Source organism: Syngnathus acus, chromosome 16 (assembly GCF_901709675.1).
Source record: "Syngnathus acus chromosome 16, fSynAcu1.2, whole genome shotgun sequence".
NCBI lineage: Eukaryota > Metazoa > Chordata > Actinopteri > Syngnathiformes > Syngnathidae > Syngnathus > Syngnathus acus.
In genome coordinates, this window is record NC_051101.1 from 13,721,394 (window position 1) to 13,745,267 (window position 23,874).

Sequence of the window (23,874 nt, forward strand, 5' to 3'; positions counted from 1 at the left end):
AGCATTATCTGCGTCATGGCGGCCTCCATTGGCACTGACTGGCTCTGGTCCGGTCACGTAGGGTTAGAAGCAGACAGACGGCAAAAGAGGGGGAGAAGATGCCCCAAATATCATAGGAGAACTGTCGGATCCACACAGCCAGCCAGCCAGCCAGCCAGCCAGCCAGCCAGCCCCAAGAGAGCAATCTGAAAATACATTGCTTGGGATTTTTAGTTGCTAGATGGTGAACAATAATGAATCTGTCCGATTAAAACTGCATTTGCTTCCATTGAAAGGTGTGCTATTGTTTTATGGTCGCAGCAGTAAAGTGTCCATTGTTTGAGCAACACTTCCTGCACGCATTGAAGCACACATGGAGCCTATTTTGGATCAGCCTTGCTTTTTTCAGGGACCTAGAATTGGGATAATGACGTGAGTAGACAGTAAACATGTATTTGTTCAAACATTTATACCCCAAAAAAAAAAAATAGATATATATATATATATAAGGTTTTTGCAAAAAGGGGAGGTGCGCTTCAACATTTAAGGCAGACTAAATTTAAGGCACAGTACAGTACAATGTCAGAGATAACACATTTTGCACCTCAAATATTTAATTTATGGACAACATTGTGTATGGGCAGTTGCAGTAAATTGTTTTTTTGGGGGGCGGGGGTCAAATTTCAAACTACTAAAAAAGAATTGTAATGTAAACTAAAAGTGTAGCAGCTCTACTCTGTAATTTGAGGATGTGGTCAGGGAGGCCCCAAAGTGATCCAACAAAACAAACAAGAGAAATCCCTGAATGGAGCGCAGACACAACAGTCACGTAGCATTCGCTCAGCACCCAGACAGGCTGGCGGAAGGACAGACAGACGGATGGACGGAGGGGAGGATGCTGCTCTCTACTCTTTGCAGCTTCTCTGATTGTATTTATGCATCTAGTAAGGTTGTTGATATAGCAGGTCATGTGTCACCAAGGGTAGAGTAAATAAATGTAGCCCAAACACCTTGGCATGGGGAAGAGCACTCCCAAATCACAAAAGGAATTTGCTTAAATGTTCCAAATAAAACACAACTGCTAAAGATAATACAATAAATAAACGCAAGCTGTTTATTGCTTCTGGCAATGTCTTTATTTTGGTTTCTGTTTGGAGGATGACATCCTTCACTGCAATGTTTGGACATGGATCCATTCACGTATGAAGGCATGCAAAACAAACATGTGAGTGTCCAAGTTCCTGTTTTACAACAAATGAGTTGATTGTTTTCCATTCAAAACTCATCCAAGAATAGAACGGAATGAAATAAAAGAATAGAATAGAAAGATGTGAGTGGTGAGCAATTAGGTTTGTAGCTTGTCGACAAAGGACGGATGCGTGCGTGTCGCAGCATGGCACAATCTGGAGCTGGCGCTTGTCGCGCGGCTTTCAATGTTGTGGCTGCTCGCTGGCATTAAGACTCTCACGAAAGAATGAAAAGCACCAGTCTGGATTGTTTTAACGACCAAGTCGAGTGACGTGTCTTTGACTGAAAAATCCTTTCTTTGTGTGCTACCATGCTTATGTCGTTCCTAAATTTGTACCTTTTATGTCATCAAGTCAGAAGCACACAACAGGAAGAATCCTTTTTTTTTGTTTTCATGTGGAAACCTTGGACAGCTCCGGAGTTGTGCATGTGCAGTTTGGGACAAAGTAGAATACGCTTCTGTTTATTAGCGACACAATGGCTTTTGTGAACAAAGGTTGACGTGACCTTCCAGTGTCTTGACTGTGTACAAGCATAATGCGGATAAATATAGAGAGCAACGTCGCCATCGCTTTCACACTGATAACAACAGACAATGAGGTCAAACTCTGGCTTATGTCATGGAATTGCGGCCTCTTCATTTGCACCCGCAGTTTGCTTCTTCTTAACATCCTCTTCCTGACAAACGCATCATTGTGCTGTTTTCAACATTTGAAGTGAGTTGAAATGTGAAAAGTGCAATGTACATTTGTATTTGGTTACCATTACCTCTACAGTTAAATCAATTGCAGCATGGCAGGACAATGGCGCTTTCCTTATTTACCTTTCAACAATTTTCCTTTTCATTCCATATTTCGGCCAATGACCTACAACATGAACTGTGGCCATCACAGGCACAGACACGCACACACACTGAGTGAGAGGAGCATCTTTTGTCCAATCACCAGCATCCTTTCACTTCCTTCTGTCTCGCCATCATGTCTTCACTGTCCTCTCATTGTTTTTCTGCCATTGTTTGTATCAACAGTTTTTCCAGTTTTCCAAAATCTGTGCTTACATTATCGAAGTATATTTACTATCGTAGGATGTCATGTATTGTCTGTCATGTATTGTCTGTCATTACTGGAAGACATGCAAGAGGAGCGGTTGATCCAAAAGACTTGGAATAAGAAAAGACAGATTTGCAATTAGCAAGTGGTGGGACTTCATGTCACATTCCAACATGTCCCAACATGAAGGCATGGATGGATGGCAAAAGCTGCTCTGATTTGCTTGTCCATTTTCAAATGACCGTTCAATCTAAAAGCCAGCTTTGAGACTGCATGGTTTTTCTTTTGATTGAAATTTCGAGCATTTTCTGACAAGCAGGCTAATATTGCCATGGTCAGTGGATGCCCACCCATGTTAATGGCTCTCATTTGGAGCACGCTCCAATTGAATGAGCTATAATAGCACCTCCTGATAGTCAACCTGATAGATACCCCTAAGGGACTATTTATCTTTTGATTAGCTGCTTGCTCTCTGGAGTGCAGATACTGATCGATTGGGAGGGAGGGGCAGCAAACGCAAATGATAGGACCCGCGGGAACAGCTACTTCCACTCACTCTATCTACCAAGATGAAAGAACAATCATTCAGAGCATGAAATGTATTTGGCCGTTACTCAACAGTCATCCATGTACGTAATGGCATGCACAGTCCAATCCATGCTGCACGATCATGGGCAGAAAGTACCTACAGAATGTGAAATGCATTTTTTGGATCATTTGCCAATGAACTCATTGGGACCTCTCAACCAAAAGGCACTCACTCACTCACTCACTCACTCACTCACTCACTCACTCACTCACTCACTCACTCACTCACTCACTCACTCACTCACTCACTCATTCATTATTTGGACAAAATGTTGATCCTAACTTTTGAAGACATTTGTTTGCCAGTTGCTCATGAATGAGAAAATGATGAAGAGGTCGGGAGGAGATGAGAGCCAACCCACTTGTTGTTTCCTTTCATCCCCTATAAAGCCTGGGACGGACGCAGCAGACCCTCCCATCCCTCTGACCAGATTTTTGCGGTGACCATGACAAAAGAGATCACCATTTTGTTGCTTCTGCTTGTGTGCAGCACAGGTCAGTTCTGTTCTTTATTGTTGTTTGTAGCTATAGAAAATGTCATCTCAACAGCGTTGGATTGTTTTGATCTTTTTTCTTTCTCTCGTAAAGTCAATGGAAGTTGAATGAGAGATGAGTGACTCATTCATTTGAGGTGTCACATTTGCAGAATGAAAGAATGTATCTTTCCTCTCTTTGCCTCTCAGATGCCAAAATGGACATCATCACCAGCAAGCAGGACATTCAAGTCGGAGATGAGTTTTTGCTCTTGTGTAAAGGTCAGTCGTTTGAAATCCAGCTGACTTTGATGCATCTCATCAACACGTAACTTGCTCTCTCAGCTGGGGGTGAAGGACAAATCACATGGCAACGGGATGGCGAAGACATCGACAAAGAGTTCATTTCAAGTGTAGATGAGTCCTCTTCGAAGCTGGTCATCAAGAGCGCCACATTGGAGGATGCGGGAAGGTACACCTGCCTGTGTGACTTTGAAAACGGTCACAAGGACGATGTGCAGACGCAGATTTACGTTTATGGTATGGAAGCGCATCATCGGTTGCATGACAAGCAGTTGCTTGCTGCATTTTGGTCTGTGAGAAGAATTTAGAAGCCTCTGGTATTTCTTGTCAGAGGGTCCGTCATTTGAGAGCACCGCCACCTATCATGAGTTTTTGGAGGGTACAGATGGGGCGGCACCTTGTCGGGTATCGGGCCAGCCGGCGGTGGAGGTCCGCTGGTTATACGGCCAGGAGAGCCCGTCTCAAGGTAAGCGAGCGCAAGCTCATCTCCATATGATCATTTGGCAAATCATTTCCGAGGGAGGGATTTTCTGATTGTTTTTTTCCCCTTCTTCTTATTTCTCAGGACAAAATATACGGCAGCTGCTTGATAACACACTCGTCTTTGAAAAAGTGAAGCGACAGGATGCCGGGACGTACGTGTGCCAGGCCCAAATCAGAGGAAGGCCCGTCTCCAAGCAACTTTCCGTATCTATTGTTGTCAATGGTACGCCAACGTTGCGTCAGCAATCGACAGAAAGCAGAGCATCCTTTTCAATTTGCATTCAACCCAATTGCTGTTGTGAAACCTGTGAAAACAGCTCCTCCCACTGCACATATGAAGGAAGAGGTGAAGAAAGTCATGGCTGGACCAGACAGCAACGTTACCTTGCTGTGTTTGGTCGACGGGCACCCCAAGCCCAATATCACCTGGAGCATGTAAGACTTGATTCGAGGATCTTGATTTCTTTTGCAGTAGAATGGAGCGAGCATGTCATTAAAAAGGAAAAGACGATCGACTAGGTGAAGCGCCTTATAATGGCGATTGACTCGCTCCTCTCTCTCACACACAGGCCAGCATTATATGAGTCCGGCGGGCATCACCAGTTCAACTCTGACGGCAGCCAGCTGACCATCAGGTCCATCGTCAGGGACGACCACGGCGAGTACATCTGCACGGCAAGCAACAAGATGGGCGAAAGCAGCGCTACCGCTATGCTTCATGTCTTTGGTTGGTTGGTTTGACTCTCCTCTGACTCCCCCCCCCCCCACGCGCAGTATGGATATTACAAAAGTGTGTGCGCTTTTGTTTCAGAGGCCCCAGAAGTGTCTTTGTCTGTCGAAGTGCAGAATGTCAGCGTGGGCCAGAGCGTGGCAGTGGCCTGTAACGTCTCCGGACTTCCTCAGCCTGACCTGCGCTGGATCAACAAGCACAACGGACAAGCACTGGTAGGTAGGAATGCTAAGTACACTTTGTGATGTCACAAAGTGAGGAAGCATACAGCCAAACGAAACACACGTCCAGATTCTCAGAGCAGCTGACCATGCCGCTTGAGTTGATCTGATTTTGCTGCGTCAAATCAATTCTAAAATCTTTTCAAGTCCAATTGGTGCATTCGAAAATAACATGAGATCGACAATCATCAATATTAACAGTGGAAAGCTTCAAAGTGCTACTTTGATGTTCTCAATGACCTTTCAGGACTCCCCTTCTGGTCGGATCCGTGTTGAGGGCGGTGTTTTAGTGATTGATGAAATAGCGCCATCTGACGGTGGCTTGTATTCCTGCATGGCTGTTGGAATCATTGGCAATGCGTCAAGAGACGTTGCAATTCACAGTAAGTCACAGCTTGCTTCATCTTTGCATGCAAATGAGGAAAAAAATAAAACACTTTAAAGACACATGCAGTAGCTGAAGTTTATCCACAATAAAAAAAAAACTCCAGATTGTTGTGTCTTCATTCCAAATCTAATTTCAAGCATCTTCTTTTTCCTCAGCTCAGCCTGGTCCTCCGCCTTACCTGTCAGTGTCATCTGGACCTGCGTCAGTCCTCTTCTCCCTCAAAACACTCCCCATTAACGGGGGAACACCAATTAGCCACTTTGTCCTGCAGTGGAGACAAAATGCAGACGTGCAGTGGCAAGAGGTGACAGTCCCGGCTTCAGGTAATTCAGGCAAGTGGACCTATCAAAGTTGAAATCATTGGACAAGTGTGTTTTGATGTGTGTGCTGCTAGATGGCCTGGCTGTGACCTCCCTGATGCCTTACACATTATACACGCTGCGTTTGGCTGCCGTCAATGCGGCAGGACGGGGGCAATTCTCAGACACAAACACTGTCCGGACCTTAGGAATACGTGAGTTTTAGTAACATGACGACATTCCAATCGCATGTACAATTCCTGAAATGAAAAATATGACTGAACTAAATGATGCATTGACATTAATTGTGGGACCAAGATTATTGGGGTGTCATATCAATTATTTGTTGCATCATTTTATGGTCGAATTCACATTGTAGTCTTTGTGCCATTTCAGTGCCATCTCAACACGTATTTATAAATAGAGATGTTAATGTTCGGGTGAAAATGTTCCTATCAATGTTTTTGAATATGGTTCTGGTGCACACATGCTTTCTTGTCACTCACTGTATGATTCATCTCTTGTCATCATGATGTTTGCTGCCCCCCCCCCCCATTGTCCATCTCTAGGAGGTAAGACACAAACAATAAGCTAGCTCATGAGCAAGGAGGCGTGTTGTAATGCATGCGTGTGTTCCTTGGCATGTAGGTGAACCAGACAGCCCCGTTTTGTTATGCGATGAGATGAAAGTAGGGGGCGACTCCTTCTTCATCCCCCTCAAACACACCGATAATGGCGACACTCCTCTCCTGCACTACAATCTGCGCTATCGAGAGGTGGGTGGGGCTCAACCAGCGGCGTTACCTTCAGCGGTTGCATCCTTGTTGTTTTTGTGCAGGATAACGATAGGGCCGAGTGGAAAGAGAAGCGGCTGTCGGCCGACGTGAACTCTGTCGGCCTCACAGGGCTGACCTTTGGCTCCGACTATCAATTGGAAATCGTATCGGTCAACGCTAACGGTTCCTCCGTCCCGGCAACGTTCAACTTCACCACTGCGGCCAAACCCGGTAATACTCTGAAAAAAGATGAGCAAATCTTTCTAATTTGACTCCACCCCCCCACCGTCCGTGTGTCCCGCAGTGCGCAGCAGCATGACCAAAGGCGGCGTGGCAGGCATCGTCATGGTGATCTTCCTGCTGGTTTTCTTGGTGGTGGATGCCACATGCTGCTACACAAACCGCTGCGGCCTGCTTATGTCCATCTCTGTGAAACTTTTTGGAAAGAAGGTTCCGGAACTCAAAGAAGGGGACGGGGCTACGAATGGGTAGGTGTGGAGGTTTGTAGACATAACATGATGATGATGATTCTAATCCCATTTGTTTGATCTAGGGAAGTGAAAATGAATGGGATGTCCACTCCAAGAGGCCAAAGGCACCATATGGAAGTTCAGACACTTCCCTCAAAAGAAGAGGGCACACTCACAGAAGTCACCTGTGACAAAGCTTCTCTCACCAAACACGAGTATGTGCACTCACTCACTCACTCACTCACTCACTCACTCACTCACTCACTAGTTTTCATCTGCTATTTCTTCGGGAAGTGCAAAGTGAAATGGCTTTTTCCCCCCCCACAGGAAATCTCAACCAGACCGAAATGTGCCTGCTACAGACGCATGAAAAGCAAGACAACCCAAACTATTTGCTAACAATTCCAAGCATCAATTTGAGCAGTCATCAATACAATACTACTACGTAGTGTGTAAACAAGATTTCTCCTTGGTCGGTGCTGCTGATTTGTGAGGACAGCACGCATGTTGACCATCTCCAGTTGCTATGAAGACACTCAAAGGTCACAAGTGATATTTGATGAGTTGAATGGAAACTGTCATGCATCCATGCAAAGGTAATATTGTGAGCGGTCTTTTACAGGGTATAGCTCTTTGTAATTTATTCTTGAAATGACAATGTTCTCACATGATATGAATGTTACAAACAGACCGAGGTTTGTTTCTTCCTGTATGCGCCCAGCCATTTGTCGGTAGAGCAGTACAGAACAAAGTGGGCCGCTCACTCCCAGTCAGCTGGGATAGGACGAGCGCTTTAGACCAGTGGTCCCCAACCTTTTTTGCGCCACGGACCGGTTACATGTCAGAAATATTTTCGCGGACCGGCATTTATATAAATAAATAATACATTTATATAAATAAATAAATAAATAATACATTTATAATAAATATATAAATACGATGAAATAAAATGATACGACTGACATAAAAACAAGTACAAATGAATAAATAAAACTCACCATTACGTTGAATTAGTGGGAGCACTGAGTTTGTTTCTCAGAAACGAGCCGGTCCCATCTAGACGTAATCGGAGACAATGACACCCGAAGTGATTAAGGTTTGTCTTTTATTGCAGGATGCTTGGTCTCCATGTGTTGAAGCAGTTTTGAATGCCTGGTTAGTTAGCCTGTCGCCACATATTAGCTTTGCGGGCTCGACTGGGGAAACATGTCACGTGACCGGGACGAGTGTCTTGACCTGAATTAATTGATCGTCGATCATTTTTTTTTTTTTCTGTGCGGCTTGGCGGCCCGGTACCAAGTGACCCACGGACCGGTACCGGTCCGCGGCCCGGTGGTTGGGGACCACTGCTTTAGACAATACGTGCTTGTCAACGGTAACATTATTTCAATTGGAAATTGTTATGAACTTTTTATAAATATTGTGCTGAGGCTGCTATCACTGATTTTCTTGTGGAGCAAATATCCAACTCACGTACAGGCCGTTAAACATTTAGCTCAGCTAGGACTGTTTCCAAAGGCGATAAGAACATGGCTATTTTAAAGTTGCTCACTTTTTAGGCTAGTTTGTGTCTGCCTAACCAATAAACTCTGATGTAGCAGCATTTTTACTTGACCAAAAAGTTGTTCATGCATGCAAGTCCTATAAGCTGTGTTGTAAATATGTCTGTTTTTATTAGTGTCTGTGCTATATCCAGTAAAAGTATTCACATCACGTTTTGAAGTCGCTCTTTGTATTCTGTACTATTCTATTATTCTGTAGCCTTGGCTATGTAGAGCAACTTTTTCTCACCCTTCTATAGCGTCAGAGCACAAACACTCAATTTAGCATTCAAACCTGAGACCATAGAAGACTAATAAGGCACATCGAATGAGTCAGTCATTGGGCCCAATTGGTAGAAATTGAAGAGGAAAATATTTGCAAGTCAGATACAGTACGCCTACTCCTACGGTAGGCGGCGCTATGCCAAGAAGTGGCACTTGTGGGCGTGGCTGTGACGTCACAGGGCTGATTTGTTCCTGCTGACCAGAAGCACATGATCGGACGTGTTTACACTTGCACACACAAACACAAACACAAAGACAGACAGACACACAACGCTTCCTGTCAAACTTGGAGAAGGACGAAACGGGCCAAAGCCAAGATTTTTTTCTTCACAATTGGTATGTAAAGCTATTAAACAGGCTCCGCGTTTCACTCTGTTGTTGTGTTAAGGACGTTTGCGGCTCTTCCGTAGCGGCAGCTAAAGCTAATAGGAGGAGGTGGTGGGCTTTTTTTCTTTTTCTTTTTACCTTACATGTGAAAACAAACGCTTTTGAATTTTGTAGATTGTGTCGGATTTCGATCTATTGTTGCCAACTCGCTTCATGTCGTGATACTATCTTTCAAATCATTTTTTCATGTCAATTGCACTTGTGACACGAATTCATTAAAGGCAATTGCAAATCGTCATGTATAATGCTGGTAGGGAGGGATATCGTGAAATGCCAATTGATGTGGACTCCACTGTGTGCAGGTCGCATTGAGCCCAGGAAACCAGCCCTCTGTCCACCATGGGCGAGACAGATGTGGAACGTGAGTTTTTTCTCTCACGGAATTCGATGAATTAGCTTTCTTCATTGTACATTTTCTTTCCGACTGCAGCTCTGCCTTATGCACTTGTAAGCCTTTCTAATGTTGTGATAAGCTTTGCATTTGACTCCAGAGGTGACCCTGGCTCTGCTCGATGCGGCCAATGATAAAGACTTTGAGGTCCAGGCTCAGGTGAGGAAGTCGATGCTGACTCTGGGAAATGAACAGCCTGACAGAGTGCTTGCCATGTGTCAGGACTACCTGCTAAAACACCCCAAGGTAACGCCACACTGGATAGTATAGCTTCATGATTACAAAACCATTTCCAAACCGCTCGCCAAGTTTATACGCAGACCTTTTGAATCAAATGGCAATCCCACTGAATGGAGCCCAATCGTTTGTTCCCTTTTCAAATAGAATCGTCATTGCGCCTCGTGCAATTGCCGTATGTTTTGAATTGTCTTTTCTTGAAGCGATGCACACCCCCACTGACTAAACAAACGGAGACAATTCGAATATTTCAGTTGTGGCATGTGCAGAGAAAAAGTGAGGATGTCCCGATTAGAGATGCACCGATCCGACTTTTTCAGTTTCGATACCGATACCGATGCCGTGGTTTTGCGTATCGGTCGATACCCGATACCGATCCGATATTATGGTTGACTTAACAAGCTACATACCTCTACATGTGGAACAGAAAAGACTAAAGGCAATGGCATCAGGCATGACTACACAGTTCATTCCTAAGACAAAATGTAACAAGATAAAGCAGATTCATGCAATGAACTATTTATTTGTAACATAAATTGTGCAACAGCAGCAATAAAGTGTATCAGCATTTAAATTCAAGTAAATTAGGATACAAACTTCTTAAAAAAAAAAAAATACAAATGTTGCAGCTGAAACTGCACTGGGCAAATATAGAAAGGGTGATCAAGCACACAGTAACCAAATATTAAAATAAATAGTAAACATGTAAACATTAGGTGCCGTTCCACATCACTCATGACCTGTTGATGCTCTAAATGCTCATTTAAGCAGCAATGAGAAGTGCTCCCTGAAAACAAGCTCCGCTTAGTACTAGTACTATACCTGGCAGTACTACCACCACCCCTGGCAACATTAGCTTTGCGGACATTACAAACTGCCGTCGAGCTAGTTGGCGTGTTCAGTTTAAAGTACCTCCACACAGCTGACTCTTTCGTTCGCTCCATGTTTGCGTTTGTTTAGAAAACTCTCGTGGCATGCGGCACACGTGCTGCTGACGTATGACGTAGCCGCGTCCCGCGGCACACGTGCTGCTGACGTATGACGTAGCCCGCGTCCCAATAGATTAAGGAAAGGATCGGCTCACAGATCGGCTGCATTTTCCGATACCCGATCCATCAATTTTGTTGATATCGGGGCCGATATCCGATCCAGATATCGGATCGGTGCATCTCTAGTCCCGATCCAATCACATGATCAGAAAGTGGCCCCAATCACATGCTTATTAGTTGATCTGTGGCGTAAATACTGTCTTTCTGTAATCTGTGAAAGGTCACAAAAAATGCAATAAATAGTACAGTAATAGCTTCATTTTATTTTGCATGTTCCTTTTTGATCTGGATTGTGCTTCATGTGATTCTATTAGCATCAATGTCACGGATGTGCATTCATCCACTATTGGCGGTGAAACAACTCGGGAATTGAATGTGTGCGGCCAAAACAGCTTTGGTTTTGGAGCCATGTTGACCTGACTCCCATCTGTATCATATTTGGAGGGACAGCAATGGTGCGGTGTTTTCTGTCTTACCAGTTGGTGGTGAGTCACAGAGTTGTGATTCTTCAAACAATTGAGCTGATTGTTGGCAGTCGAATAGACGCCATCTCTTACCCCCGAATCAAGAGCATCATCTCCTTGGCCTCAGATGAGATGACACGATCAAAGGTGACCAATATGGTGACGGTTTTTTTGTTTTGAAGTCAATCGTCAATTGCGTTTGTTTGCGTTACCCAAAGGAAGTTGTCCCCGACTGGCAGCAGGCAGCCAGTAACATCCTGGTCGCCGTCGGCAACAAACACATCAATGACATCATGGAGGAGATACTGAGCAAGTTTCAACCTGGAGTCTTGCCTCACTTTTTTGTGGTCCAGACCTTAGCCAACCTCTCTGATTCCAATGGTAGGTAGGAAACCAAGTCAAGTGCATCATATGTTTCGCAACTGATCAATCATGTTTTTATTGGATGTTTTTCAGCATTTTTTTTTTTTTTTAATGAGCAATAATAATATTTGGGCTGCATGTTTTTTTTTTTTTTTTTTAACTCGACCCCTTCAGACTTTTCTTCAGACGCACCAGTCAATGTGTAGCTGGCCATTTTTGTCAATTGACTTTGATTGAGGTCATGCCATGATTCCAAATGTTTTTCTCCACACCTTTCTCTAGTTTATGGGATGGTGCCTTTCCTAAACGCCATTCTCGGTACCATGTTGCCTATGTTGAGCCTGACCAAACAAGACAACATGAAGTGGGTCTTCTCCTCAGGTATGCAAGTTGGTCAAAAGTTGCATCTTTCAAACGAACCCTGCTCTAATTGGCTTTCCTTCAGCTCTGTGCCATTTCAGCGACAGTATCTCCGAGTACCTTGCCAATCTGGACAAGGCTCCGGATCCCACGGTCAGGCAGGACACCTTCTCCAATGAAATCTGTGCCGCCTTTGACATCCTGTTCAATAACTGGTTACAAAGCAGAGAATCAAAGGTAGGAAAGGATTCCTCATCTTCCATATTCCAAAAACATCCGTTTTGTATGTGTCCATCAGTTGAGGCTAACGGTGGCTGAGGCAGTGGGCTCAATGTGCCATCTGATGGCTAGCGATAAACTGGAGGAACACATTCCCAAGCTCATCCCCGCCATTCTGTCCTTGTATAAGAAAACCAACGAGCACTACATCATCAGTAAGGTGAGCACCAGTCCAACTTGCCTCACTTAACATTTTACAACAAGGCTTAGGAATGCTAAGACTTTTTATTACCAAGCATCTTCATTCTTTTGCATGATGTCGCGTATAACTATCGCCTCCAAGCCACCGGGAATCGGAACAAAATGGGTTGAAATGTTAAAGGGATCCATCCCTAATTGTCATCTGTTGCTGTTTAAGAATTCCACACTGCATGGAACATAACAATTGATGTGGATCATCATTCTACTCCATGTTGTGTGTTTGATAGAGTCTTTGCCATGTTCTTGATGCTTCTGTAAACATGGGAAGCAGAGTGCTGGAGACTCAACTGGACAGTCTCCTCTTTGCGCTGCATCAGCAGGTACGTACATTGTTCACAAAAGCCTTTTAGTGCTTAGGGGAAATAAAGTTCACCTCACTGACTTTGACAATTCAAGTTCAATTTGACTATATATGATCTTTTATGGACCCACACTATCATTTCCTTGCACTGCAGTGTCGAACCATCGAACGTTTTGTGTCTGGCCGTGATGAAAACAAAACATGATTCAATGAGTTGAATGAATTCCTTTGTAACAGCGTTCTTTTGAACCGCAATGCAACTTCAATGTCCCATAAGTACACTTTTGCAAGATGATTTTGTTTTGTTCTGTTGTTTTTTTTCCTCCCCTCAGGTGTCCACCTCTATCGATTACAGTAACCCACCGACGGTCAAGAACCACAATGAGGTTCTTCGTTGCTTCAGTCTGTTAGGTAGCGGAAAGTTTTTGGCTCGATATCTAGATATTGTGTTTTATTTCGATGGAGTCACAAGAACAGTAACGTGAGTCCAATCCATTATATACATACATACGTCAGCCAACCAGTGTTGAGGATAATGGTATTATTTGTGAGGCCACACTTTTTTCATCTAAGCTAATTTGGTTATGGAATTTGATGGTTGAATCTCTCTCTCTCTCTCTCTCTAGCAAAGGCCTTCCCAGATCGACTGGTCATGTTAGTTCTTCAGAGGCTGGAGAACAGCAATGAACGCAGTAGGCTTGGCTCCCTGGCTGTCCTGCGTCACCTCATCAACTCGAGCAGTGAGTGTGTGTATATTTATTTATTCAACATTTGCAGTGTCCTTAACATTTTCTGCGTTTGGAAATGTGATGCTATTGCGTTTGTGTTTCAGCGTCCATGATGGAGAGTAAGAAGCTTCTTATTCTAGCCAGCATTAGGCAACCAATGGCTGACCACAGTAACAAGGTGCTAGCACGTGCGTGTGTGTGTAGATGCATTGATAAAGTCAATTGTCAGACAAGCGTCAAGTGTGTCTCTCGACTTAGGTTAAGAAGCGCGTGGTCCAGGTTATCAGTGCCATGGCCCATCATGGTTACCTGGAGTTGGATGGAGGAGAGTTACTAGTGCGATTCTTAGTTCAACACTGTGCATTACCGGACACATATCAGGTACAACTGCTTTGCCTTGAAACATTTGGACTATTTCCTCTATGTGGTGGCGCCGGCTGCTGCTGCTTATTCAAGAAGGGGAAGCCATTTTATTTATTTTTTTCCCCAGCCTACATAACAAATGTGTGTATTTATTTATATAGGTTGTTTAACACGGTTTATGTAAATACCATGAAATAAAAGCGCGAATTTTAAAATTGGATTTGCTATTCATCTTTTGAGCTGAAAGCCAAATATCCTCAGTATACAACAACAAAAACAACAACAACAAAAAAGGCTGCCGCTCCAATATTTTTGAAGGAGACTCCATCTTGAATGTTTGCTTGGTTTGATTCCTCATGTCGTGAAAGGCCAACGCTTGTGTTCTTGTCGCATGGACAGAAAGCCGCAGCAGACCGAGAAGAGGTAACCAACGAGTCGCTGAGGACCATGTGTGACAGCACTCTTCATCTGCTGACAACAACTGTCGGACGTCTGGCTGATGTACAAGTGGCTCCTCCGTCCGTCCGTGTGATGTTTGGTGCGAGCGAGTCGCTGGCTGATTTGATTGACTTTGTTGTTTGTAGGTGCTTTGGCCCAAGCTGCTCTATTACATGAGCCCACCCCAGTACAGCAATGCCACCACTCCACTGTGTAAGAGTTTGATTGTACTCGGCAATAAAAAAAAAGACAACAAGGAAGCGAGCTTCAATATCGACTTTTCACAGGAGGGTAGGTGCCACCATTTTTGGCATATCCTAGTAATCAGTGATCAATCTTTCTCATTTCTATTACATATGCAGTTTTTATGTACTTGATAGCTGGTGAAATCTTTTTTTTTTTTTTTTTTTTCTCCCCTGTAGTCAATCTTCCTTCTCCTCAAACACTGATGGTCAAACTGCTAGTAAGTACAAGCCCACATGAAAAATGAAAAAGCTAACATTCTTGCTTTTAATTGTTTCATCTTAAATTGTTGTTTAGCCCAGTAACATTTAGTTGTGTTGCTTTTAGGTGAATGCAGCGTTTCCATTCAATAGCAGAGGTCATGGAGCTCCGTCACTCTCCCTGCTCCAGATCCTCTCTGTCAATATTCACCGCAACACAGAAGCTGTTTGGGACCAAGAGATCCCTCCTCTCCTGACAGTACTGGAAGGTGGGAACGTGTTTGCTGAGAGCACAAATTGAGCCCGCTCCACGAAAATCATTTTGTTTGTTCAGAGATGAAGAATGTGTGGGGTTTTTTTTTCTTTCTGAATTGTTTGCATTATTTGAATTTCTGTCTTCTTCGCTGTTTTCTTTTCAGAGTCCACTGCAGAGAGCTTTGACAAGATAAGTTGGGATGAAAATCTGTTGAAGGTGAGTTTTTTTAAAAATTATTTTTGTGATATTATGTACACCACAGCAAGTTGAACACGAGAAATCAACAACATTCGGGTGTTTCCTCAAATCTGTTGTCTCCATTTGAACTATTGTAGGTGTATTTTCGGCTTCCATCAAAATACGGTTGACTTCATTTTCTTGGTTAGTCCCCATTTGACAAATTATTGACCAATCTAAATTGTCCAAAATGTTTTGTAGATGTCCGGCCGATGCCCGCCATGATGATCCTTTGTCAATATTGTTGTAACAAACCTAAGTTTGAGTGAAACGCTTTTCCAGTTCCTGTCTAAGACTTTGGTGGCTGTTGACGATGACAAGTGGCTATGCCAGTTTGCAGCAGAAGCAACGAGTTACCTTTCCACCTATAACAATGCTTTAGAGGAGAAGGTACGTGCCGACCTACGCTATGAAAGGCCAAAACGATTGCAACATCAAGTGATATTTTTCTTTCTTTTCTTGACAGAGTTTCCTGTATCAGTGTATCGGAGTGACCCTCCAGCATTCTTTTAATAAGGACTTTGTTAAAAAACAATTGCAAGAAATCCTCCTCACTGCACGACACAACGATGCACTTGAAAGACAGGTACCATCAACGCAAGTATTCTCTTCTCATGAGATGTTTTCAATTGACTTCTGACGATGGTTTCAGTGGAGTTGAAGCATTGAGCTGAAATGATGGCTCAATGGCCACTTGATATATTCAATCATCTGTCATGTTCAATAAACATACTTAAAAATGGAGTAAATAGCACATTTGGGAAGAAAAAAATAAATAAATCAGATTTATAATCAAAAGACTGCCACTGAGAAAAAAGAATATTCTTTTTGAATGAATGCATTTGGGAATAATCGGTTTTGTCATCTATGAGCAGGAAAGAATAACATAGTTCTGGACCTCATTTGGATCTGAATAAATTGAACCTGATTTGCTTTGTTGTTTGGTCAGGGTGTGGCTCTGGCCATTGGATTGTGCGCCAACAGCCATTTAGAGGGAACTCTGGCCAAGCTTGATGAGTTTGGAAAGTCTGATGCCTTCAAGAAATCCCCAAGTATCTTCAATCTTCTCAAAGTAAAAAGAACTTTTCTATTCATTTCAATTGAAATGATAAAGTCATCAGGTGAATTTTCAATTTCTGTCTTCAGGACCGTAATGATGTCGAACTGGAGAAAGTCAAAAGCACTTTAATCTTGTGTTATGGTCAAGTGGCTGTGCACGCTCCTCCAGAGAAGATCCTCAATCGCATTGATCAAGATGTTCTTGGCTGCATCAGTAAACACTTCAACACCAAGGTCATACCAACACTGTGCTGCAAAATGCTAACTTTGTCTGTATCCGCAAAGGTTTTGAAGTGTCAGTGTCGCCACACATGCATTGATCAATCTTTTTTTTCTAAGATAGTAGCAAAATCTAGTTTTTATTTTTGGGGCTTGTGACTATATGACCTACCTCTATTTCATACAGGTTCTGGGAATTAAAGTAGCGACCAAGGTATCCATCGTCAGCACAGGGCTAGAGGGACAATTTCCAAAGTGAACTTTCTTACTTTTGCTGCTGGTCTTTTTCCCTTTTCTGGTGCGCACCCGTTTTTCAATGATGCTGACTTTGAACGCTTGCCTTAAAGGCAGAATAACTTTGTGGCATTTTCATCTGGATGCAACTTTTTAACACATTTCTCTCATTTTGTCAGTGGGCAATCTTTTTGGGGTTGCTAAAATGCTTCAAGCTTTTCTCAGTTGCTCACAAAACAATCCGTTTCCTTCATGGATCACTGTGGATGAACAAGAGCACTTTTGCCGTCACTGCTTTCTCATTCAAATTCTAAAATTGCAATTCAGCTCCCTGAATGGCGAGCAAGCGGCTTTTTCACTCCTAACAAACCTCCTATCCTGACTTTCTGGAGCAGGCAGGGCTGGCTAACTGACCTGGTCTAGTCAACACTGATTTGGGGTCCTATTTTGGTTGCAAGCGCAAAAGTGGAACAGGACTCTGCGGCCATGTTTGCGCCTGTCTACCACAATAGGGCCCATGTATCATCTCTTAATCTGCAACAATGACAAATCAATCCTAATGTTGAGATCGTTTAGCTTGCTTTTGATTCTGAGAATTGACTTTTGCTTTGCTGTTTGTAAACGATGCTTCTGGTGGTGGCGGCAAACGCCGTTTCAGTCTTGGCAATTCATTCTGTAAATTTGTGTCCCCTCACATTTTTCTCTCCATTTTGTGTCCCTGAAATTGTTAGGATCTGACAATGAAACTAAGTTTGATCCAGAGTGTTGGCCTGGTTGCCAAAGCCATCAGTGCGTGCGTCAAGAAACAAGGCTACGTCTTCTCTCGTAAACAAGAACTCATCGCTCTTATCCAGGTCAGTGAGCAACACTTAACAATGAATGGATGGATGAATAGTGGAGCATGTGGTTAGCATGGCATTCCTTGCACGCTTTTCATACATGCAAACTTTTCATTTTGAGTGTTTTTTCCGTTTGGGCTAATGGTGCTCAACAACAAAGTAGAAGAGTACCTTCACTATTTGATTGCTTGATTTGTTGTCTTGGACAGGATTTCATTAAGGCGGAACCTGCCGATGGCCTTCGGACGTCAGTGCGCCACCTGGTGATGAGAACGTGCGCCCACCTAATGTATCCTCCAATGTTTGTCCAAGTAGACTTAGCTATTGACATTTCTGGTCCAAATAAAAAAACATGCTTTGTTGAAAGAAACATAGCGGTGTGAGATTGAGTTGACTGCTTTGTCATTCCACAGTGTGTCTTTCCTTTGACCTTTTCGCGCTTCAGGCCTCTGGACCCAGCGCTAAGCGAGAATGAGACTTTTGACTTGCTGAAGGTGTGCGTGAGCAGCGTGTTCTCCCTTCCACCCGAGACGCACACTCCGGAGAAAATCGCAAAAGACGAAGAAGTCCTAGACCTCAAACAGAGAAAGGTGAAGTTGTCAGCCCCGAAACACAACAACCATTTTTGTCAACATGTCATGTCTGCAGGCCTTGTACAAAGACACGCTGTCTTCACTGCACGAGTTATTGAGCAGTGTGCTGGGCAAGGAGCCCACGCCCGATGCTTTACAGAGTGTATTTAAGGTAGGACTCGTTTAAACTTCTTCCCTCTCCCTCTACTTTGTACCATAGCCAGTATTCGTAAACATGATTTATTGATTTCCTGTGCTCTGAATAAATGATGGATATCCATCCATTTCTAGGAACAAGATAGTTTCCAACATATATTGGCAGCAATTTTGTGAGACATTCCTTTTTTTTTTTTTACAAACATCTTGCCACTTGTAAATGGGGAATGGACTGCGTTCAAAAGTTTTGGGTCACCCAGACAATTTCGTGATCGTTAGTCTTTCCAATTTCAAAAGAAATGTGCTGGATGCTGTGAGGTTTGCATTCGCCTGTTTCTCTTGAAGCTCTTAACGTCGTCACGTTATGTTCTCCGCAGCACGTGGAATGCGGGCTGTCCTCGACACTGGACCACGAGAGAGAGAGAGCCATCTCGGCCACTGCCCACCTGCTGAATCACTACCTGGACAACATGACAGTCAAGGTGAGCAGGCTTTATTGCACCACATTCCTGTTTTTGCATGACGTAACTTTTCTCGCTTGCTTGTCAAGAACATGATGTCCTTCCACAACCTCGGAGCTCTGCTGGGTCGACTGTCTCCACGCTGCTCCGACCCTCAGCTCGTTGTGCGCGCTACCGCTATCGATTGTGTATACTTACTGCTTTATATCCAACTACGCTATGAAGGTGATGAAAAGTCCCTTTATTGATATGGTCGAGATTAGGGTGTAATCATATGATTGTTCATTTCATTTCATTTTCTGAATTCAGGTTTTGCTCTTGACTATAAAGATGGCGCTGTGGAAGGGCTATTGCCCCTTAAAAGTCAACTCGAGAACCCGGACCATTCGGTTCTCTACAAGACATGTTTTGAGCTCACCAAGGTACGCCGTCCGTCTCAGCACTTAGCAGCAGCATACTCTGCAGCTTCAATCAAATGCATTTGGATGTAACAAATGCGCCATGTTTTCGTCAGGTGATGAGTAAGCGTCTGCCTCAGCAGCAGATGACCACCTTGGTGTTCATGTTGTTTGAGGGCCTGGTTGACAGTCAAACAAACTGTTGCAGAGCTTCATCTGTCATCCTCAACACCTTGTTGAAGAACAGAGGAGGGGGACTACAAGAGATGGTAGCTAGTCTCATGCTTGCAGGCAGTTCATTTGAAATTCTGACGAAGTCTTCTTTGTGCCCAGGTACCAGAGATGCTGGAGGTGCTTCGTGTGCGACTGCAAAGCATCACTGAGGAGCAGGTAGGCCAAGGCAATTTCTTACCTTTTATCGCATGCTATGCACGACGACGATGATGATGTGGATGTGTACATGCGTTTAGGTGAGAGTGGCAGTTGGGCAGACGGTGCTAATCATGGCCTCCCAACATCTCCAGACCGTTCTTAATACACTAGCTAACCAACCACTACCATATGACAGGTAGTCCACCAATTTTGGTCACTCGATGGAAGAATTCTTGCAAATTGGCAAGCCCTCACATTGCTGCTGTCAGTGCCTTGTTCTACTTGTAGTTCCTGTCTTTTCAGCTGGACCAGCGAGATGTGGATGGCTTTGGGAGCAGACCCCATAGTGGCCGATCAAATCATGGAGATAGTGATGGAGAAACTTGCCGTCATGGCACCCTACGTGGACAAGAAAGAGTCAATGATCAGAGGAGGAACAACTAAGGTGGCTACTAACAAGCCACTAGCTGTAAGTGACAAACACGTTGTTGCATCATGCGTTTCAAATATGAATAAATTTGACTTTTTTCTTTTTCAGATGACATGCGGCCTGAAGGAATTGTTATTAAATGGCCAGAGCCAGGAGCCAGCGCTAAGCAAGTTTCCTCAGCTCTTCTCCTGTCTCATTGTCCGACTGGCGTCGAGCGTCGGCGTCTCTGCGCCAAAGGACAACGCCACCAAACGCAGCGCCGCCATCCACGTTGCAGGGTTAGCATATTTGTCGCCGCGTGTTTGTCGCCTACGTGACTCATTGTTTTGTCTTTTCAGAGTTGCGGCTGACGCGCTGAGAATCTTGCTAGCGAGAGCTCAGTTGGATGAGGTGTTGAAAAGACTAGATGAGGAGAAAGCTTGGGACGCAATCAGGGAACAGAATGCACATATAACTGGAGTGACGCTACTAGCAAGGTAAACACGCATTGCATGTTTTAGCGCTATTTCCGGACCAAATACATGAAATTGACTGTTGAAATGGGGGTCACTTCTTTTGAAATTGGTGCTTGCAACATGTTCAAACAAAAAAAAAGCCAGGAGAGGCCCATGTTTGCCACTGTGTGATATCACATTTCCTGTATTGCTCGTATAATTCTTTCCCGCTCTTAAATGATGCACACCTTCAGTTGTTCATCAATCGTTTTTTGCGCCATGCATTTTTAGTGGGAGACAGGTTTGCACTTGTGCAAGGCAGCTTTATTTAGCACATGTCATCAACAACCTCTGCCCAAGAATATATGTTTCCGTTGTCAACAGGGCGATGGCAAAACATGCCGGTCCCAGGTTGCCCGCCATCGTTGAGTGTTTATGCCCTTCCTTGAACAACATTTACGAGTGTCAGCGTATCACCGTCACGGCTTTCTTCTCTGAGGTGATAGATTACTTGTCCATCCGTACTATGCGCATTTTTATGCCAAGTTGTCTTGTGATGCAAATTGTTCTCTCTTGCCAGCTCTTGAACCATCACGTGGCGACGGAATTGATGTTTATCGACGTGTTAATGAATAACATGATGGAAAGGATAGCGGATCCTTGCTGCACTGTCCGCATGTTGGCCGTGCGAGGTCTGGGCAATATAGCTGTCGGATCCCCTGAAAAGGTACGCCGTCCGGCAAACCGCCGCTGCTACAACGAAGTTCACTCGTCGACACGCTCTTCTCTGCAGGTGAACAAGTATGCCAAAGAACTGCTGGCAGCCATGAGTTCAGGCATGGAGGAGAAAGATGACCCAGGTGATTGCTATGTGGCACAACCTCACAGGATGGCCGCTTTACTCTTCTCTGTTCTAAGCTTGGTCTTTTGCTCATGTAAAAAAAACATCCATCCATTTGGGCTGTGAAAAATCCAAATTGAATTTGTTGATTTGAACAACTGAACCACAGTTTGTCTGCTTTTTGATTTTGCTGTCTTTTGCGTAGGCAAGCTGATTATTCTGGAGGCAATGTCGGGTCTGTCCAAAGTTCTGCTCTACCTGGACAAGAAGAATGTCCACCTACTCGTGGTTTATATTTTCATGAAGATCAAACCGTTTTTAGAGAGTGTGAGTTGAGTCTTCTTTGTCTATCAGATGGTATCGTGAGTTGTTTAATATTATATTTGCGCCCGCCCATCCAGGACAATGATGACATTCGCTGCGCTTCCATTCACCTCATGGGGAAACTGTCCAAATTTGGCTCTGGGGAGCCAATATTCAAGGACCAGATCCACAACGTTCTGGTCAGCCTGCTTTTACACCTGGTTGACCCCAACGCACATGTGGTCAAGGTCTGCAAGCCTTCGCGAGAAGCTGCCTCTCGGCAAGGCAGAACAATTTGTCCTACAAATGTCTTTTGGTTTCCAGGCATGCAAGTACGCCATGCGTGTGTGCGCGCCCATGGTGGGCTCGGAGCAGATCACGGCCATGTTTCAGAACCACCTCCATGAGGACAAGAGCTTGCACTATGGCGAGTTCATCAATGATCTCACCAAGTATCTGGTGAGGCAGACACACAAGAAGATCTTGAGGAATCCATTTTGTTTGGGGAGCATTGCTCATAGCCATGGTATTTTTGTAGATCCAAGACTTTCCAGGCATGCTGAATTTCTACCACATCTCCGTTCTCCAGTTCTTCAAGAGCAACTGGTCTGAAGTCCGAGCAGGAGCTGCAATGTTCATCGGTACGGCTGCAGCAGTTGACTCACTTTCTTGAAATGAAGCCTTTATCTTTGGATGTGTTTCTCAGGGTTTCTGCTGGGGAACCTTCCAGATGAGCATTACGCTCACCTCAACATGGGTACCGTCACTCAAGGTGAGGCAGCTTTCACATGCGTCTTTTCAATTGAATGTGCTGAGGCTTGACTTTGCAGGCCTCGTGATGCTGCTCCAAGATCCCGACCCCGTGGTCCGAGTGAAGGCTGCGGAGGCCATGGGACATTTCCACTGATGCCAAATTGCTGGCAAGTAGTCGGCAACATAAACCAGTCCCATGTTTTCGCGCGATTAGTCATGTGCACTTGGACATGTGTTCACCGCACTTCACCTATGCTACATAACAAGTGTTCATTTCTTGCTAGATTCGTATTTTAGCAACCAAAGATAGTAAGTAGTTTGTAGCAGAGGCATGGCAGTGACGTATACCTGTCACACACGCGCGTGCATTTCTTTTTTTTACTATAAATATAAAGAATTATGTTTATAAGAATTTCAAAAGCTTTCTTGAAATATTGTCTGGGGGACTAGATTTTGTTGAATGTGTGTGCGTGTTTGGTAAAGTGCGTGCCCGTGTTTATTTTAAAGAACACATATCAGAATATTTCAAGTCTCCACATGACTTGACTTTTATATTTTGTCGTCAAATCACCTGGTTATGTACATGTGTCAACTTTTGTTTGACTTGGCTCTTTGGCCTTAAAGTTGTGAACAATTCCTTCCATTCCTACACTGAATGCCGCGTGTGTTTTTTTTTTTTGAATGATCTCCTTTAATAAAGTTTCATTTCTCCGGCACATTCAATCATTGTAATATAGCAGCAGCTAAGGGACATTTGAGAATGGCTCCTGCTATGCAATCAAATGTCCCCATTCCGAGAGAAAATACAAATGCTCACTGAACCCTTTAATGTTGCCTGAATCATTTGTGCCAAAATGTCTTTTTTCACAACATTTCTATTCGATGATCTACGTGACAGTGAATGTATTTTTGTTTTCCGTGTTACATGTGCAGCTGGTTGTACCTTATCCTATGATCAACTGAAAATTGCTAATTCTATCCGAGCACTTGAGCAATTTCTTCAGGCACTTTTTGGCTCAATGTACCGCTAATTAGAATGAGTCTTTTGTTTTAGTAGCTTAGAAATGATGTCGATATGGCCTTTCGTGTTCATTATATTATGTACATTTTGGGGCAACGTTGCTTCTGTGTGTATTACATCATGTCTTATTGCAAATGGCTCACTGTGTGGATGGGGGGGAGAGGTACGTCTACAGTGTTAATAGGTAATAATAAGTATCTATAGTGTCGATAAGACACGATAAATAAAGAGATAAATCAAGAGATGTATTGTAATTGTATCATTTCTTTTGTATAAGGTTGCTGACACTCACATTTGGATTGTTACAAGATATTATATCGGACATTACGTTCAGCTTTTTGTCAAAATAAACCGGCCAGTTGGCCAAGTGAACTAGCGAGCAAGACAATAAAAAGAATAGAGAGACGCGCTGTGCTGTGACCATGTCCATTTGAAGTTTTTTTTCCCCCATT

The 23,874-nt window shown here is 43.8% G+C and overlaps 2 protein-coding genes and 1 long non-coding RNA gene across 8 annotated transcripts in view; all 3 read left to right on the plus strand.

The window, feature by feature from the left end:
* Positions 1 to 23,874, plus strand: part of LOC119135448 — a 105,765-nt gene that overhangs the window by 51,924 nt on the left and 29,967 nt on the right. The window lies entirely within an intron of this gene.
* Positions 3,259 to 7,488, plus strand: ncam3 (neural cell adhesion molecule 3). Of its 3 annotated transcripts, XM_037274753.1 has the most exons (17): positions 3,259 to 3,359; positions 3,548 to 3,619; positions 3,683 to 3,877; positions 3,972 to 4,106; positions 4,206 to 4,346; positions 4,441 to 4,558; positions 4,693 to 4,850; positions 4,935 to 5,068; positions 5,322 to 5,457; positions 5,618 to 5,794; positions 5,857 to 5,976; positions 6,407 to 6,537; positions 6,600 to 6,768; positions 6,842 to 7,025; positions 7,091 to 7,222; positions 7,335 to 7,374; positions 7,425 to 7,488. In XM_037274753.1, the coding sequence occupies exons 1-17, from the start codon at positions 3,311 to 3,313 to the stop codon at positions 7,425 to 7,427; spliced, it is 2,094 nt and encodes a 697-aa protein (XP_037130648.1). In that variant the 5' UTR covers positions 3,259 to 3,310; the 3' UTR covers positions 7,428 to 7,488. The 3 variants fall into 3 exon arrangements, with proteins under 3 accessions (XP_037130648.1, XP_037130647.1, XP_037130649.1); XM_037274752.1 differs by lacking the exon at positions 7,425 to 7,488 and having other exon boundaries at positions 7,335 to 7,391; XM_037274754.1 differs by lacking the exon at positions 7,425 to 7,488 and having other exon boundaries at positions 5,618 to 5,785; positions 7,335 to 7,391.
* mroh1 (maestro heat-like repeat family member 1) lies at positions 9,005 to 23,666 on the plus strand. 4 transcript variants are annotated; one of them, XM_037274714.1, is made up of 46 exons: positions 9,005 to 9,169; positions 9,523 to 9,581; positions 9,712 to 9,857; positions 11,377 to 11,508; positions 11,580 to 11,742; positions 12,007 to 12,105; positions 12,170 to 12,321; positions 12,383 to 12,523; positions 12,792 to 12,884; positions 13,198 to 13,276; positions 13,492 to 13,611; positions 13,698 to 13,771; positions 13,852 to 13,974; positions 14,356 to 14,457; positions 14,541 to 14,685; positions 14,817 to 14,857; positions 14,965 to 15,106; positions 15,257 to 15,309; positions 15,613 to 15,720; positions 15,797 to 15,916; positions 16,280 to 16,402; positions 16,477 to 16,623; positions 16,796 to 16,822; positions 17,574 to 17,696; positions 17,891 to 17,970; positions 18,127 to 18,271; positions 18,330 to 18,425; positions 18,787 to 18,891; positions 18,960 to 19,095; positions 19,180 to 19,292; positions 19,385 to 19,537; positions 19,602 to 19,658; positions 19,739 to 19,836; positions 19,944 to 20,109; positions 20,179 to 20,348; positions 20,409 to 20,546; positions 20,889 to 21,003; positions 21,085 to 21,231; positions 21,298 to 21,364; positions 21,551 to 21,672; positions 21,747 to 21,896; positions 21,973 to 22,107; positions 22,187 to 22,289; positions 22,355 to 22,420; positions 22,479 to 22,581; positions 22,623 to 23,666. In XM_037274714.1, exons 2-45 carry the CDS (start codon positions 9,560 to 9,562, stop codon positions 22,553 to 22,555), a joined length of 4,914 nt encoding a protein of 1,637 aa, XP_037130609.1. In that variant the 5' UTR covers positions 9,005 to 9,169; positions 9,523 to 9,559; the 3' UTR covers positions 22,556 to 22,581; positions 22,623 to 23,666. The 4 variants fall into 4 exon arrangements, with proteins under 4 accessions (XP_037130609.1, XP_037130610.1, XP_037130611.1 ...); XM_037274713.1 differs by lacking the exon at positions 22,623 to 23,666 and having other exon boundaries at positions 9,008 to 9,064; positions 9,097 to 9,169; positions 22,479 to 22,555; XM_037274715.1 differs by lacking the exon at positions 22,623 to 23,666 and having other exon boundaries at positions 13,492 to 13,605; positions 22,479 to 22,555.